The sequence below is a fragment of the Lemur catta genome, chromosome 18, assembly GCF_020740605.2.
Source record: "Lemur catta isolate mLemCat1 chromosome 18, mLemCat1.pri, whole genome shotgun sequence".
Classification (NCBI taxonomy): Eukaryota; Metazoa; Chordata; class Mammalia; order Primates; family Lemuridae; genus Lemur; species Lemur catta.
The window spans coordinates 4,948,084-4,965,773 of NC_059145.1; the positions used below are offsets into that span (position 1 = coordinate 4,948,084).

Consider the following 17,690-nt stretch of genomic DNA (forward strand, 5'->3'; position numbering starts at 1 on the left):
GTTCTCCTGGAGAGAGCTGGAACCCATTATACTAAGTGAAGTATCCAAAGAATGGAAAAACAAGCATCACATGTACTCACCAGAAAACTGGTTTCCCTGATCATCACCTAAATGTACATCAGGGAAGGATACCAATTGGATATCAGACTGGGATGGGGGGGTGGGGGGAGGGGATGGGTGTATGCCTACATGACGAGTGCATTGCGCACCCTCTGGGGAATGGTCATGCTTGAGGGTGCAGACCCGGGGAGGTGGGGGGGGGGAGGGGATCGAGGTATGAATACATGGCGAGTGCCAGGCGCACTGTCTGGAGAGTGGGAGCGGACGCGCTTGGGACTCTGACTCGGGGGGATGGGCGGGACAGGGACAATGTATATGACCTGAACTTATGTACCCCCATGATGAGCTGAAATAAAAAAAAAAAAAAAAAAAAAATCAGCGGTGTTTCTATATGCTAATAATGTAATGTCCAAAAAAAAGAACTAAAAAAATCCCATTGGCCAGGCGCGGTGGCTCACGCCTGTAACCCTAGCTCTCTGGGAGGCCGAGGCGGGTGGATCGCTCGAGGTCAGGAGTTCAAGACCAGCCTGAGCAAGAGCGAGACCCCGTCTCTACTAAAAATAGAAATAAAAATTATCTGGACAACTAAAAATATATATAGAAAAAATTAGCTGGGCATGGTGGTGCATGCCCGTAGTCCCAGGGAGGCTGAGGCAGTAGGATCACTTAAGCCTAGGAGTTTGACGTTGCTGTGAGCTAGGCTGACGCCACGGCACTCACTCTAGCCCGGGCAACAAAGTGAGACTCACGGTGGATAACAGATTTAAACCTTAAATGGGAAACGATTAGAAGTCTAGAAGAAAATGTAGGAAAGACTCTTACAGATATCGGTCTAGGCAAAGAATTTATGAAGAAAACCCCTAAGGCAATCACAGCAACAACAAAAATAAACGAATGGGACCTGATTAAATTAAAAAGCTTCTGCACAGCCAAAGAAACAGTCACGAAAATAAACAGACGGCCTACAGAATGGGAAAATATTTTCGCATACTACACATCAGATAAAGGACTGATAACAAGAATCTATTTAGAACTCAGGAAAATCAGCAAGAAAAAATCAAACAACCCTATCAAAAAGTGGGCAAATGACATGAATAGAAATTTTTCAAAAGAAAATATAAGAATGGCCAACAAACATATGAAAAAATGCTCAACATCCCTAATTATCAGGGAAATGCAAATCAAAACCACAATGAGATACCACTTAACTCTGGTGAGAATGGCCTTTATCAAAAAATCCCAAAACAACACATGTTGGCGTGGATGTGGAGAGACGGGAACACTCATACACTGCTGATGGGACTGCAAACTAGTGCAAGCCCTGTGGAAAGCATTATGAAGATACCTTAAACAGATTCAAGTAGACCTACCATTCGATCCAGCAATCCCATTATTGGGCATATACCCAGAAGAACAAAAGTCATTCTATAACAAAGACACCTGTACCCAAATGTTTATAGCAGCACAATTCACAATTGCAAAGATGTGGAAACAACCCAAATGCCCATCAATCCACGAATGGATTAGTAAACTGTGGTATCTGTATACCATGGAGTATTACTCAGCCATAAGAAATAATGGTGATATGACATCTCTTTGGTTCTCCTGGAGAGAATTGGAACCCATTATATTAAGTGAAGTACCCAAAGAATGGAAAAACAAGCATCACATGTACTCACCAGAAAATTGGTTTCCCTGATCATCACCTAAATGCACATCGGGGAAGGATACCAATTGGATATCAGACTGAGACGGGGGTGGGGGAAGGGGAGGGGTGTATGCCTACATGATGAGTGCGTTGCGCACTGTCTGGGGAATGGTCATGCTTGACGGTGCTGACTCAGGGAGATGGGGGGTGGGGGGAGGGGATGGAGGTATGACTACATGGTGAGTGCCAGGAGCACTGTCTGGAGAATGGACACGCTTGAGGCTCTGACTCAGGGGGATGGGCAGGACATGGACAATGTATATAACCTGAGCTTTTGTACCCCCATGATGAGCTAAAAAAAAAAAAAAAAAAAAAAATCCCATTTATAACAGCAACAATTAAAAAATGCTTAGGTATAAATTAAACGAAGGACATGAAAGTCTGTATACTAAAAACTATAAAACACTGATAAAATAAATTAAAAAAACAAAAATAAAGAAAAAAATTCCATATTCTGGATAAGAAGAATTAATACTGTTAAAATGTCCGTACTACCCAAAGTGATCTACAGATTCAATGCAGTCCCTATCAGAATTCCAATGGTTTTTTTCCACAGAAAAAGAAAAAATAATCCTTATATTAAATCCAAAAGAAAACAAATAGCCAAAACAATCTTGAGCAAAAAGAACAAAGCTGGAGGCATCGCATTCACATATTATAGAGGGATTGCAATCAAAACAGCATGGTACAGGCATAATAACAGACACACCAACTAATAGAACAGTATAGAAACCCCATAAATAAACCCATGCATTTACAGTAAACTGGTTTTTAATAATCAGTGGGGTAAGGAAAGTTTCTTCAATAAATGGTGTTGGGAAAACTGGATATCCACATACATAAGAATGAAAATGAACCCTTGATGCACACCATATATAAAAATCAACTCAAAATAGATGAAAAACTTAAATGTAAAACCTGAAACTGTAAAACTAGTAGAAATGTACGAGGAAATTCCATGACATAAGTCTGGGCAATGATTTTTTTATATGATCCAGATGACACAGTCAACAAAGGCAAAAATAGACAAATAAGATTGCATCAAACCAAAAAGCGACTACATAGCAAAGGAAACAATTAACAAAATGAAGAGATAACACAGACTGGAGGAAAATATTTGCAAACCATATATATGAGGAGTTGATATCCAAAACATATAAGGAATTCAAACAACTCAATAGTAAGAAAACAAATAAGCCAATTTAAAAATCTGCAAAGGACTTGAATAGACATTTCTCAAAAGAAGATATGTTATACAAATGGACAATGGGTACATGAAAAAATGCTCAACATCACTAATCATGAGGGAAATGCAAATTAAAATCACAATAAAATATCACCTTATATCTTTTAGAATGGCTTTTATTAAAAAAATTAAAATGTTTATGAAAATGTGGAGAAAAGAGAATTATTGTACATTGTTTGTGGGTCTGTAAATTAGTATAGCCATTATGGAAAAGTGTATGAAGACTCTTCAAAAAAAAACTGAAATTAAAACTTGCCATATGATTCAGCAATCCCATTTCTGGATATATATTTAAAGGAATTGAAATCAATATGTTAAAGGGATATTTGCACTCATGTTTATTGCAGCATTATTCACAATGGCCAAGATGTGGAAGGAATTTAAGTGCCCATCAACAGATGAATGGATAAAGAAAATGTGATATATTTACACAATGGAATACTAATCAGCCTTTTAAAAAAAAAGGGAATTCTGTTATTTGTGATGACATGGATGAACATTTGCTAAGTGAAATAAGCCAGGCCCAGAAATACAAATACTATACAATCTCACTTACATGTGGAATCTAAAAAGTCAAACTCATAGAAATAGATAGTAGAATGACGGTTACCAGAGGCTGGGGAAAGGGCAGGAAGAAAGGGATGGGGAGTTGTTAGTCAAAGGGTAGGAAGTTTCAGGTAGACAGGAGCAATAAGTTTTGAGATGTATTGTACATCAGGATGAGTATAGTCAATAAAAATGTATTGTGTATCTCAAATTAACTAAGAGTAAATTTCAAATGTCTCACCATAAAAAATGATAGGTAAGTGAAGTGATAGATATGTTGATTAGCTTGATTTAATCATCCCACATTGTGTACATATATCAAAACATAACATTGTACCCTGTAAATGTATACAAATAGGATTTGTCAATTAAAAATAATAACATTAAAAAATCAGTCATAATTCTATACACCAGCAATGAACAATCCAAAAGGGATATTAAGAAAACAATTCCATTTACAAAAGCAGACAAAAAAATAAAATACCTAAAAAAAATCTTTACCAAGGAGGTGAAAGACTTGTATACTGAAAACTACAAAACACTGCTGGAAGAAATTAAAGATCTAAATAGATGGAAAAACATCCTATGTTCAGAAATTGGGAGATTTCATATAGTTAAGATGGCAAAACTACCCAAAGTAATATACAGATGAAATGCAGTTGCTATCAAAATTTCAATGGCCTTTTTTTTTTCAGAAATAGAAAAGCCAATCCTCAGATTCATATAAAATTGGAAAGAGGCTCAAATAGCCAAAACAATATCAAAAAAGAACAAAATTGGAAGACTCACACTTCCCAATTTCAAAACTTGCTATGAAGATATAGTAATCAAAACAATGTGGTGATAGCATAGGGATAGATATATTGCACTATGAAATAGAATTTAGAATCTAGAAATAAACCCACACATCTATAACCCACTTATTTTTGACAATGATGCTAAGACCTCTCAATGGGAAAAGGGCTGTCTTTTCAACAAATGCTGGGACAACTGGATATCCAGGTGCAAAAAGAATAAAGTTGAACCTCTATCTCATACCATTTACAACAGTTAACTCAACATGATTTAATGAATTAAACATAAGAATCTTAGAAGAAAACCATAGATCAATCTTCATGACCTTGGCTTTGACAGTGGATTCTTAGTTATGACATCAAAAGCACAAGCAAGAAAAAAATAGATAAATTGGACTTCATAAAATTTTTTAAACTTTTGTGCATCAAAAGACACTGTCCAAAAAATAAAAAGATGGGCCGGGTGCGGTGGCTCACGCCTGTAATCCTAGCACTCTGGGAGGCCAAAGCAGGAGGATCGTTTGAGCTCAGGATTTTGAGACCACCCTGAGCAAGAGCGAGACCTCGTCTGTACTAAAATAGAAAGAAATTAGCAGGACAACTAAAAATATATAGAGAAAAAATTAGCCAGACTTGGTGGCACATGCCTGTAGTCCCAGCTACTTGGGAGGCTGAGGCAGGAGGATTGCTTAAGCCCAGGAGTTTGAGGTTGCTGTGAGCTACGCTGATACCACAGCACTCTAGCCCCAGCAACAGAGCGAGACTCTGTCTCGAAAAATAAAAATAAAAAAAAAATATGACCCACAGAATGGGAAAATATATTTGCACATCACATATCTGATAAAGGCATAGTATCCAAAATATGTAAAGAACTCTCCTACAACTCATGAAAAGAACAAAAATCCAATTTTAAAATGGGTAAAGGACTGGAATCAACATTTCTCCAACAAAAATATACAAGTGGCCAACAGGCACATGAAAAGATGCTCAACATCATTAATCACCAGGGAAATACAAACCAAAACCACAATGAGATACCACTTCACACCCACTAGGAAGGCTATAATCAAAAATGAAAAATAACAAATGTTAGCAAGGATATGGACAAATTGGAATCCTGAGTGGCAGCACTCAGATACTCTTTGGCTGTCTGGAAATTGTTCAGGAAGTTCTATGGACACAAAGTTAAAAGGAGAAATTCAAACAGAACACAGGCACATCAATAACATTAACATCATCTTTTTATATATGTTAATTTTCTCCAATAGATAACTTTCATTTAAGCCCTATTTTTCAAGAGGTAGGAGGAAATTACCAATAATCCATCTATAGTTATGAGCTGCCTGACTAGGGCTAATGTCCTGTGGCTAAGGAACAGGAAAAACACATTTTCTATAATTTATGTATTCGAGAATTTACCTTCACTATGTTGTAGCAAAATTAAATTGTTCTAGACAAAAATTTTAAAAAAAAGCAATAGAAATCCTCACATGTTGCTGGTGAAAATGGAAAATGATGTAGCCACTATGGAAAAAGTTTAATGGTCCCTCAAAATGTTAAACATAGAATTATCATATGATCATATGATCTAGCAATTTCACTCTCAAAAGAATTGAAAACAGGTACTCAAAGAAACACTTGTACACAAATGTTCATATCAACATTATTCATGAGAGCCAAAAGGTGGAAACAGCCCAATATTCATCAACATATGAATGGGTAAACAAATTGTGGTATATACATATGGTGGAATATTATTCAGCCATAAAAGGTATGAAGTACTGATGCATGCTACAATGTAATGAACCTGGAAAAAATTATGCTAGGGGAAATAAGCCAGATACAAAAGGTCACATATTGTATAATTCCATTTATGTACAATATCCAAAATAGGCAAATCCATAGAGACCGAAAACAGATTGGGGTTGCCAAAGGCTGAGGGAATTAGAGAATGGGGAGTCACTGCTTAAGGGCCATGGGGTTTCCTTTTGGGGTGATAGAAAAGTTTTGGAAGTGAGGTGGTGGTTGCACATCATTGTGAATGTACTAAATGCCACTGAAATGTTCACTTTAAGTTTTAACTTTATGTTACATGAATTTCACCTCAATAAAAAAGGGACAAGGGACCAAGGCAGACCTTATGTAGATGAAAATAGGAAAGAATTGAAACTTTTGAGTTGACCCTGTAATAAGCTCACCTAGATCAGTTGCCACATAATAATAAAAGGATGCCTGTTCTCCTCTGGAGCCACCCAAACCAATTCTTTGTTGCCTCTGGATTCTTAGCTAGTGTTGGATCTAAGTATGCTCCAAGGGGACAAGTACAAAATCTGTCCTGGGAGAAAACAGCTAATATTTCAAAAAGAATCACAAGATTTTGCTAATCTATGCTTACAAAAAAAAAATGGGAAATATATCAAGGAAGGCATTCTAAGAGTGTTAGATCAAGGAGGAAATGATATAACTAAACTATGAACTTACTGATATGTATAGTGATTAATGTGAAGTGCCAGTGACTAAATTCCGACTAAGAGTTTGCTTGGATATTTGGCTGAAATTTGGACTCAGTTCTGGCTATACTCAATGAAGTTTTGAAGCTAAAACTTCCTTGTAATTATGAGAGAAATAAATTCAAAGGCTTAGCAAGGTAGGAATTTTAGAATGAATTTATGATATTCAACCCACTCACCCCGTACTACATCCCCTGAAAAGGCCCAAATCCTCTCTGTGTCATTGAGAAAACATTAGTTATGAGATCCAGCCTCCTTAAAAAGCCCTTTGGTGGCTGTTCTCTGTAGGCCAAGTGTGATGGGGCAAGATGCTGCCACTAAGAGGGTCCTCCCTAATTTCAATGGGAATTACAGATTACTGGAGTAACAGGGGCCAGGTGACAGTGGGGAATTGCCAGAATAGGGTGCATGCAATGGTCATAACGTACGGCAGGGACGACTGGTATATAGAATGTGTTGATCCTCAGGATCTTTGTTGGTAGTTAAGGGCTCACAGTGTCCTTTATAATGAAATGGGAAGCCTTCATCTATTTATCGGGAAAAAGTCAAGATCTACTAGACAGAAACCTGGTGTAAATCATTACAAGGGTAAGTCATGGCCTCTTACCTAGTTTCCAGACTTAAGCCAGTTCACAGACCTGAAACTTCCTAATTAAAGAACCCTGCAGCACTACCACAGATACATACTGCAAACATTCTCAACCTTCACCCAAAGGATCTGTTGCTATTTGCTAGAGTGACCATGCAACCATGCATAGGAGAAAAGAAAAGACCCAAACCTTTTAGGAATTGACTTTTCAAAAAAAAGACCACTGGAAAAACCTGCTGATCAAACAAGGCCAAGTTTATTACTGATGTAGTAAGTGTAAACACCATCTTGACAGCGTCTTAGTAGTATTTCAAGAGGGAAAGACCAGGGGTAGATATACAGAGTTTTAGGACCTGGATTTGAGTAATTTGAAGTGGCTCTTGTGACGCAGGGATCTGACCAGAACTGGCCAAAGTCTGTGATATAACAGGACCAGTGGGCACGGTGAGTGTGAGTTCTGGAAGAGTCTTAATGAGAAAACAGTTGTCTGACAAGCAACTGAATTTGGCAAACTAAGTCATCTGTTGTCCTGGAAAGGAGACTGATTGAACAGTCCATTTCTCAGATAAAGCTAACAACAAAGTTATGTTCTGATTCATGGGCTTAACTTCGTCGGCAAGAATGTCTTGGTATAAACGGCAAAGTCTTGTTGATGTAGAGGCGTTAGTTTTGAGTCCTGATAGTCAAGCCATAGGAATGCAGATGGGCTCAGTTCTCTCTAGACTGACTCTAAATTGATACTAACTAATTCCTTGTGACCCAAAACACTGGTGTAGTCCACCAGTTAAAGTTAGAGCTTACAGTGATGAGGTAATGAGAGGCATTTAGGCCTAAGTTTAAATCACGGTGCTCCAAGTAAGTTTTTAGACCTGCCATGTGGTTATTTCCCAGATTCGTAATGTATATTTGGAATAGACATATTCAGAAACTTGTACAAACACTACATTGGCTCCCTGAGCTGTTCCATTACAGTAGAAAGAACAAGTTTCGGAAGCTCAGGAAATTCTGTTCTCTATCAGGACAGTAAACCAAAATCAACACCACATCCCCAGGAGAAGTGCAGGTGTTAGTGCTGCCATAAACTTGAAATATGCACATTTTTGGCCTGTACAAAAGGGGAATGGATTTTAGAAAATTACTACACATTATTGTAAAGTTAATCAGGTGGTGACTCTCACTGCAGTGACTGTTACAGATGTGACCATTTTACTGGAACAAATCAGCATAGACCCTGACACCTGATATGTAACTTATTGACCTGGAAAATTATTTTTTTCTCTCAAACAATTTGTAAAAAAGACTAAAAGTAGGCTGCTTGTCCTCAAGGACCAATGGCACATCTTACAGTCTTGTCTCAGGACCACATCATTTCTCCTGCTCCATAATATAGTCTACAGAGATCTTGATCATCTTAACATTACATAGAATGTCTTGCTCTGTGGACAACTCTCATTCGCTGTGCCAGGGACAAAGTGGTTACGGTTGTAGGGACAAAGGTTATGCATATGCATACCAACATGGATGTATCCTCATCCAGCTGACCTGGTTACTACTACCACTGAGGGGCTAATCTCCCATCAGCAGAACCCCATTCTGGGGCCCAACAGAGCAAATTTCCTTTGGGAAATCAGCTAGCCACCTAGTAGCAGGTTGATTATATTGGATCCCTTTCATCAGGAACAAGGTAGCAATTTGATCTCACTGGAATAGAAATCAATTCTTGATTTTACTTTGCTTCCCTTGCCCATAATGCTTCTGACACCACCACCAACTAGGTACTTAGCCAATGTCTTGGATACCATGGAGCCATTCTGTACAACATTGCTTCTGATCAAAGAACTGGTTTCATAGCAAAAGAAGGGCAGCAATGGACTTGTGTCTATGGAATGGACTGGTCCTATAAACATTCTATCACCCAGAAGCAATTGGCCTCGGTTATGACACCAATCCATTTATAGGGCCAGTTCAGAAAAAAGACCCTGAAAAGACATGAGAAAAGGACATCGGGAATGGGAAGTGGAAGAAGAAAGATATAAATATCAATTATGTTTTCATGATCAATTGGTGTGTTGGGAGGGTGTGCATATGTACATGTGTGAGAGCTATTTTTTCCTTCTCACTCCTCCTTCCTCTTATTATTTTATGTACTTATTATTGGTGGTGGCTAACATGCAAATGAGATTGTGACTGATCGTGAGGTATAACTAACATTGCCCACAGAAGGACGCCATGACGGCATGTGTGCATAGATACACATTCTTAGGCAAAAGCAAAATCTGGTTGCTATTTAATGGAAGTTCAAATATGGGTAAAATGGTGCATGTGGATGTTGAATGGCCAAAGGAGTGGACTCTGCCAGTTTTCAAGCTATTGCCTCAGCCCCAAACCCACAGTTCCATGCTCTGATTCACAATGCTAGGGCTGCTTTGTTGTCAAGATTCCCATTAGGATCTGCCCGTAGGACCAGTAGAAGGAAACTGCAAGCCAGGAAGAGGGAAAAGAAACTAACTCCTCATGACTTCCTGTTTTTCCTGTCAAAATCACCCCAGCTATGTTTTTTCATCCTGGAAGTTGGTTCCACTTTGCAGATTTTATTTTCACGCTCCCAACACCAGTTTCCTTCTGCCCTTAGAGAAACAGGCGCCAGCTGGACTAGCCCCAGTGCTTTAGCAGTAGAGACCGGAGACCCTCCTCTGAACTAGTGTCAGAACCAAACACACAGCAGCCGCCTCTCAGAAAGAAGTCTGGGTCCCAGCTTTGAAGCCGCTCCTCTTCCCCAGGCTCTAGAGGTGCCACGTACCACCACAAGTTAGGCGGGGCAGGCCTCAGAGGTCAAGCAGGCACTTCTACAGGGCCCCTGCTGAGGTTGAACACCACGTGGTAATTGCCCACTCCTCAGACATTCTGGCTCCAAGAATCCAGGTTTTAATAACCCTAACCCTCTCCCTTTGCTTCCCCCAGCCTAGGAATAGCAGCTTCTTGCTGTAGTTTTTCTTCTGCAACCCTTGGTGTTCTTGTTTTGCCCACTCAGTTCTCCAATATCTGGTTAGCAGCTCTTTTTTTTTAAGAGACAGGGTCTCACTATGTCACCAGGTTGGAGTGCAGTGGCCTGATCATAGCTCACTGTAACCTCAAATTCCTAGGCTCAAGCCACTCTCCTGCCTCAGCCTCCAGAGTAGCTAGGACTACAGGTGCATACCACCATGCTGGGATAATTTTTTAAATTCTTTTTAGAGATGAGGTCTTGCTCTGTTACCCAGGCTGGTCTCAAAGTCCTGGCCTCAAGCAGTCCTTCCCCCTTGGTCTCCCAAAGTTCTGGGTTTACAGGCATCAGCCACCACACCTGGCCAGCAATTCCTTACATTAAATTTTCTCCATTAAAATAACTGATGTGGTTTTATTCCCTACTGGACCCTAACTGATATATAAGTTATAAAATAAATGGCTCAATTTCTGTCTTTATTTCTGTTCCAGTCTTCAACCTCTAAGACAGATATAGTTTTATAGTTGCAGAACTTGAAGTACTGAAATGAATCTCAGCTACTACAGCAGATTTGGTTTGTGAACAGTGCTTTAAAAATGCTTTCACATATATGACTTCATTTGTTGCTTTCTTCTCGCATTCATTCAACAAATGTTTTATTGAGCAACTGCTGTTTATAAGGCACAGGATCAGGTGCTGGTAATACACAAATAAACAAGATTTTACCTGACAGGGATAACTTCTAAACTGCAGAGATATGGTTTTATTTCTTTAAAAAAGGTTTTATAATGCCTCTAATGGGAGAAGGCTAAGAACTATCCAAAAAGAATTACAGAGACTGAATTTCTAGAATGCTTCCATTTAAGACATCCCTATTTATTAGCCTGAGTCATCAATTAAATAATACAGAAGATATGTAAAGAAAACAGGACAGTGCCCAGAACTTAGTAAGCACTCAATGAAAGACAGCTATTGCCAAGAAGAATTAGGAAATAGAGTAAATTTAGTTCAAGGATGCTATGAATAATCAATGACTATAATAGCAATGCATTGCTTCTTTGTGGGGCTTCACTTTTACATGTTGTGATCTTGACAAAAATCCTAGAGAGGCGGGGCATATTTCATGATTCTCATTTTTTTAATGAGAATATTCATAATGGCTTTACTTGTAATGTCTGAAAACTATAAATAACCCAATGACTATCAGCAGATGAATGGAAACAGGTACTCACAAAAGGTGAGTGACTTACCAATACTACACATCCAATAGCTGGCAGAGCCAGGCACCAGTGCCCTGGGGTTCAGTGCTGACTGCCAATCCTACAGCGGTCCAGCCCCTTCCTCAGTGCCCCCATCACCTCATGGTTCCTCAAGCTGTAAATGAGGGGGTTGAGCATAGGAGTAAGGACTGTGTAGAAGACAGAGACCACCTTGTCATGGCCAGGGGCCCGGTAGCGCCTGGGCCTCAGGTAGATGAACATGGCTGCCCCGTAGAAGAGGGAGACAGCTGTCAGGTGGGAGGAACAGGTGGCCAGAGCCTTTTTACGGGCCTGAACAGAATGCATTCGGAGCACGGTCCCCAGGATTCGAGCATAGGAGGCCACGATGATGGAGAAGGGAAGGAGCAGCATGAAGACGCAGCACGCAAAGAGGAGGATGTCAAAAAGGGATGTGTCTGCACAGGCCAGCTTCAATAAAGCTGGTACCTCACAGAAGAAGTGATCAACATTCCTTGAGCCGCAGTAGGGGAAGGTCATGGCTGCCACCATCTGAATCATTCCGTCTATTATCCCAAAGGCCCAGGAGCTCCCAGCAATCTGGACACAGACCCTCTGATTCATGAGGATGGGATAGTGAAGTGGGCGGCTAATGGCCACATAGCGGTCATAAGCCATGAGTCCCAGCAAGAGCCCCTCAGATCCCACAAGAGAGACAAAAAAGCCAATTTGTATGCCACAACCCACAAAGGAGATGGACTTCCTGCCAGACAGGAAGTTGGCTGCCATCTTTGGCACAATGTTACAGACCAGCATGAGATCCATGAGGGAGAGCTGACTGAGGAAGAAGTACATGGGTGTGTGAAGCCAAGGATCTATGCAGATAAGGAAGATGAGGAGGACATTTCCACAAAGGGCTGCTGTGAAGACCACCATAATGGCAGAAAAGAGGACAAGATCAGTTGGGCTATGGGAGAAGATGCTCAGGAGAATGAAGCCATCTGTGGATGATTGGTTCAACCATATTCCCATGGCTTAGTCATTCACAGTCACCTGAAAACATGAACAGAAAAATTTTGAACTTGAGTAACATGTCTCAGTTGATCTCTGAATCCTTCTTCTTCAGCCAGATATACCTTTTGTAATTCATTGGAGTTCAATAACATATGCTCTAGAGCATACAAGGGGACATTCTTTCATATTCCCATCACACAGATGACAGGATCTCTGCTAGCTCATGGAATTGGACTACATGTCTATGTTTGTAGGTATTCATACCAAGAAGAGTAGAAATGGGATTATTCTAGGTGCCACAGGACTATTGGACAATCCTCCTTCAGCAAAGTCTTGACTTTGCCATATGACATTGACTCTCCTTAGCTGGGATCACATGGACTTGGTAAACTATCTCTAACAGGAGTTGGACTATTTCATGCTCGAGAGATTATTCATATTTGTTACAATGAGGGAAGGTAATGGAGACTTGAGATGTGCTAGTCTTTATCTTGTTCAGGTCAAAAATCTTGGAATCATTTTTAATGCCTCTATTTTTTTTTTATTCTCTAGGTCCAACCCATCAGACAAACCTCTTGGTTCTACACTCAAGGTTTCTCAGAATTTAATTAGCTCCTACCACCCTCACCACAACTACCCTGGTCCAAGCCACCATCCTCTCTCAGCTGGATTATTATAACCTCCTACCTGGTCTCCTGGCTTCTATCCTTGAGCCCTTGGGTCTATTCTCATAGCATTTCCAGTGGCTCTGCTAAAATGTAAGTCATACGATATAACTCTCCTGGTGAAAGCACACCAATGACACACAAAATTACTCCAAATAAAGCTGAGATCCTTCCAATGGCCAGCAAAGCCCTATATCTCTCTCTCATACACACACACAGATACAGACACACACATAAACACAGATACACACAGACACACACAGAGACACACATAAAAACACACAGACACGCATATGCCAGTACTTCTGAACTCATCTCCTACTCCCACTATGTTCCCACTCCTGCTCCCACTATGAGTTCCTTCTGAACTCATCTCCTCCGCTCCCCCTTCACCCACTATGCTTCCTCAAGTTTCCTTGGACAGGACATACCCCACATTTGGTCCTTTGCATGTTTTTCTCTGTGGAATGCTGTTTCCCCAGATTTCCATCCTTCACCTGCTTCATATCTTTACTCAAATACTGACCTGTTTAGATCACTGTTCTGTGAAAGCCATATTAAGAAATCAAATGTCTTGTACTCTCAAGCCCCTTCGCTGCTCCAGTCCAGTCCGCTGCACTTAGGCCACCTGACACACACACGCTTATGTGTTTATGCTGTTACTGCCTGTGTAATCCCACTAGAATTTAAGCACCATTTAAGTTCCACATGTCATTGGCAGCACCCAGAATGCTGCCAGACTCACAGTATGGCCTCAATACACAGGTGTTAACCAAGAAAAGTAACACATGATGAAGTGATAAATGGGTGCAATTTCCATTTTCAGTAAGCAGAAAGGCTCCCACTTAACGACCTTGGCCCGAATATAATAGGAGTTCACTGTTTGATTCATTTCCATGAGGGACAGTGAGTGATACTGTAAGAAATACCTTCAGGTGTTCATGAAGACAAGGACGGAGGGAATGACAGCTGTGTCTGTGAGGTGCTTGTGTGCTGGTGCATTCACGTCTACCTTACAGCACTGCACAGATGAAATGAGGTGATTCCATGGGCACTACGCTGTGTGAAGACCCTGGTTAATTGCCTGCCCAGGCCACTTCAGCTGTGTCTCTACAGAAGGGAGCATGTCCTGACTTATGCCCAAGAAGGCATGCCCTGCGGTCCTTGCCACCAGTGATACCTGGTGTGATGGGCGGGGGGTTCCTCAGGAGTGAATCGCTGTCCCCACAGCCTTCAAGCACCATCTCAAGCCATATTGGCCCCAGGCTCAACCAAACAGCAAAACAAACCGGGTCCCCCCAGACCTCACTGCAGAAGTTCCTCCTCCTGTGCTGAAGACACCCAGCCCTACTTACTGTGTGCAGGGGCACTTGGCCACACGTACCTTCAAGGACCGGCACTCCCCACCCCCTCCCCCCCACTAACTCTCTTGTACTACAATACTACAAGGCTGATTAACGACAACCATCCTGGACAGCTCCCTTGCACTCAGATTCTTACATCCCCAGTGTATTCAACATCTCCCCTTACATGTCTAATGGACTAGTTCCATTAAAGTGGCCAAACAGGCTTCTTGGTCTCCCCTGGAGAAACACTTGCTCTCCCCTCCCCTCCTCCCAGCTCTGCTATGCTAGGTCTGTCCAGTTTCCCAGGCCACAACACCTGGGTCATCCCAGACCCCTCTTCTTCTCTCACACACATATCCCAACCACCAGAAACTCCTGCTGGCTCTTCTTTCAAAATACACCCACCCCTGACCACTACTCAACCCTGCCGGCTCCCACCTGCCACACCATCTGAACTGCTGTTCATGATGACGGCAATGGCCCAGAGGGGACTGGCCTCCCGATCTACCCTTGCACTCCCCACCTCAGTCTGTTTGCCACATAACACTGGAGTGAACCCATCTCTGTGAAATAAAATCCAAATTGCTTTCATCAGCAGACCCTCCTCACCACCCAGACCTGCGTCCTTCTGCTCTCCCCGCTTCCCTGCAGTTCCCCACATGGCAGGGGGGCACGAACCTTGGGGGGCTCAGTGATCCCTCTTACCTCCTCCCAGAAGGCTCTTCCCAGATGCGGGAAGAAAGAGTGGGGAGAGACATAGCACCAGAAGCTGAACCCCCCTACTCCCCCAAGAAGAAAAAACTCAACAAAACCCCGCTGGGGGCAGACAACAGGAGGAAGAGGAAATGCTAATGAAGACACAGACATGAGGAAACACACCGACAACCAGCAACAGGAACTGCAAGGACGAGAGAAGGGTGAGAGGAGAGACCCTCGCTCACCTTTGGGTGGGTGCCCTGTGGGTGGCCCTGTGGATGCCCAGGGCCCCTCAGCCTCCCTGGGCCCCTCTAGTGCAGAGAGCGGGGTGCAGACCCACAGCAGCCCCTCTCAGAGGGAGGAGGAGACACAGGCACGGGGAGTCAGTGGTGGCAAGTGGGGACACAGCCAGTGGCTGTGCATGGCCCACCACGGAGGCCCCTGCCTCCCACAAGCCTCCCTCTCACCCGGGTTGCAGAGCCGCCTCCCGCTGCCCACGCAGGTACTTGGCGCGGAAACGGAGTGAGGGGGGTGAAGCGGGCGGCTCCCATGGGCCACAGACTCCAGTCCTGAGCAGGCGTTCCCAAGCCTGCAATTAAAGAGGCCCAAGGAGGGAGGCTAGGAGGAGCAGGAGCAGGGCCAGTGGGGACAGGGCGAGAGAGCCCAGCTGGGGGAGGAAGGATGCGGGGCCCAGGGCCCAGGGATACAGGAGAGCAGGGAAGACTCCTGGTGCCCTGCCCTTCCCCCATGTCACACTTCCCCAGTGACCCCCAGACCCCCACAGGGTCTCCGCCTGTGGCTGCCCCCTTGGCCCTCCCTGCACCCCACAATCCACACCTGCCCTTTCCCTGTCTGGTGACGTCAGCCTACACCTACTGGTGGCCGTGATGTGCTGGGTGAGGTGCTGTGCTTGAGTCAAAGCTGCGCCCTGGACACAGTCCTGGTCCTGAGGGTTTGTCACCTAGATTGGGGGAGACCCCCACTCACAAGAGGGTGGCGTGGGAGCCTGGTGTCGTCCCAAACCTGGACAGACATTTCTATTGGGCCCGTGCCCTTCCTGGATTACCATGGACAGTCCTGCGCTCACAGCTGTCCTGCTGCTGTCTCGTGGAGCCATGGACAGCACTGCCTTCGCTCTCCAGAATGTCTGGGTGAGACGACAGATTTTATGGTTATTCCGTATTTGTCTTTATTCCCACGGGAGCAGGTCTGTTTTCAAAATAGCGAATTCATTGGAAACCAAATGGCAGAATCATTTACTTATCTTTTCATTTTAACTCTTTAGTTTTAGTTAATTTGACTGGTTTTATGTTATTTTCACAACAGTAGTGATATATGCTTTACCTGCTAAACAACTTGGGGGCTTTAGAAAGGCGAGCAGCTCAGAGGGCTTCGAGGAGAAGGGTCGCAGAGGGAGGCCAGAAGATGCAGGGAGGTGGGGGCAGAGGACCCGGAAGACGTGGGCAGAACAGGCCTTCTGTCTAGCTGGTTCCAGGCACACCAAAGTGGCTTTGAAGGAATTTCCCTGCAGCCATCACACCCTGCTCTCTCCCAGTCCTCCGGCGTGGCCTCCACAGCCAGCTGATCTACTCCGGTTCTGCATAAGCACCCGGTGTTTTCCCATCTCCACACTTTTGCTCAAGTTATTCTCCCCTTGGAACTTACTTTGCTTCTTTTATCTTCTCCTATTGAAACTTAATTCGTTCTACAAAGACCCATCTAGAACTCATCTTTACTACTGTGACCTTCCAAGGATTCAATCCACAAGTACTCCAGCTGCTGTGAGCTCCTTAGTGACAGCACGGATGAACCTGGAGGACATCACACTAAGTGAAATAGGTCGGGCACAGAAGGACAAATACCTCATGATCGCACTCCTATGTGGCATCTCAAACAATCAAACTCATAGAATTGAAGAGTACAATGATGGTTACCAGAGGTTGGGGGCTGGGAGCAATGGAGAGATTTTGGTCAAAATGTACAACATTTCATTTAGATAGGAGGAATAAATTTGTAAAGATCTATTTTACAGCATGGTAATTACACTTAATAGTAATGTATTATATATTTCAAAATTGTTAAGAAAGTAAATTTCTAATGTTCTTACCACAAAAATAATAAGTATTTAAAGTGATGGATATATTTATTAGCTTGCTTTAATCATTCCACATTGTATATATATCTCATATATATCATAACATCACCCCATAAATATATACAATTATAATCTGTCATCTAATAATGAAATAAAAAGAAATTATAAATAATTAAATACATCATAATACTGGCACAAAAAACAGGCATATTAACCAATGG

The 17,690-nt window shown here is 42.4% G+C and overlaps 1 protein-coding gene across 1 annotated transcript; it reads right to left on the reverse strand.

Annotated features, from left to right (window-relative positions):
* Nucleotides 1-11,737: 11,737 nt before the first annotated feature.
* LOC123623352 (olfactory receptor 56) lies at nt 11,738-12,685 on the reverse strand. Its single transcript, XM_045530417.1, has one exon. It carries the CDS (start codon nt 12,683-12,685, stop codon nt 11,738-11,740), a length of 948 nt encoding a protein of 315 aa, XP_045386373.1.
* Between the last annotated feature and the right edge of the window lie 5,005 nt (nt 12,686-17,690).

Excerpts from the sequence above, each read along its gene's own strand:
- LOC123623352 (XM_045530417.1), bottom strand. The coding sequence starts at position 12,685 with ATGGGAATATGGTTGAACCAATCATCCACAGATGGCTTCATTCTCCTG.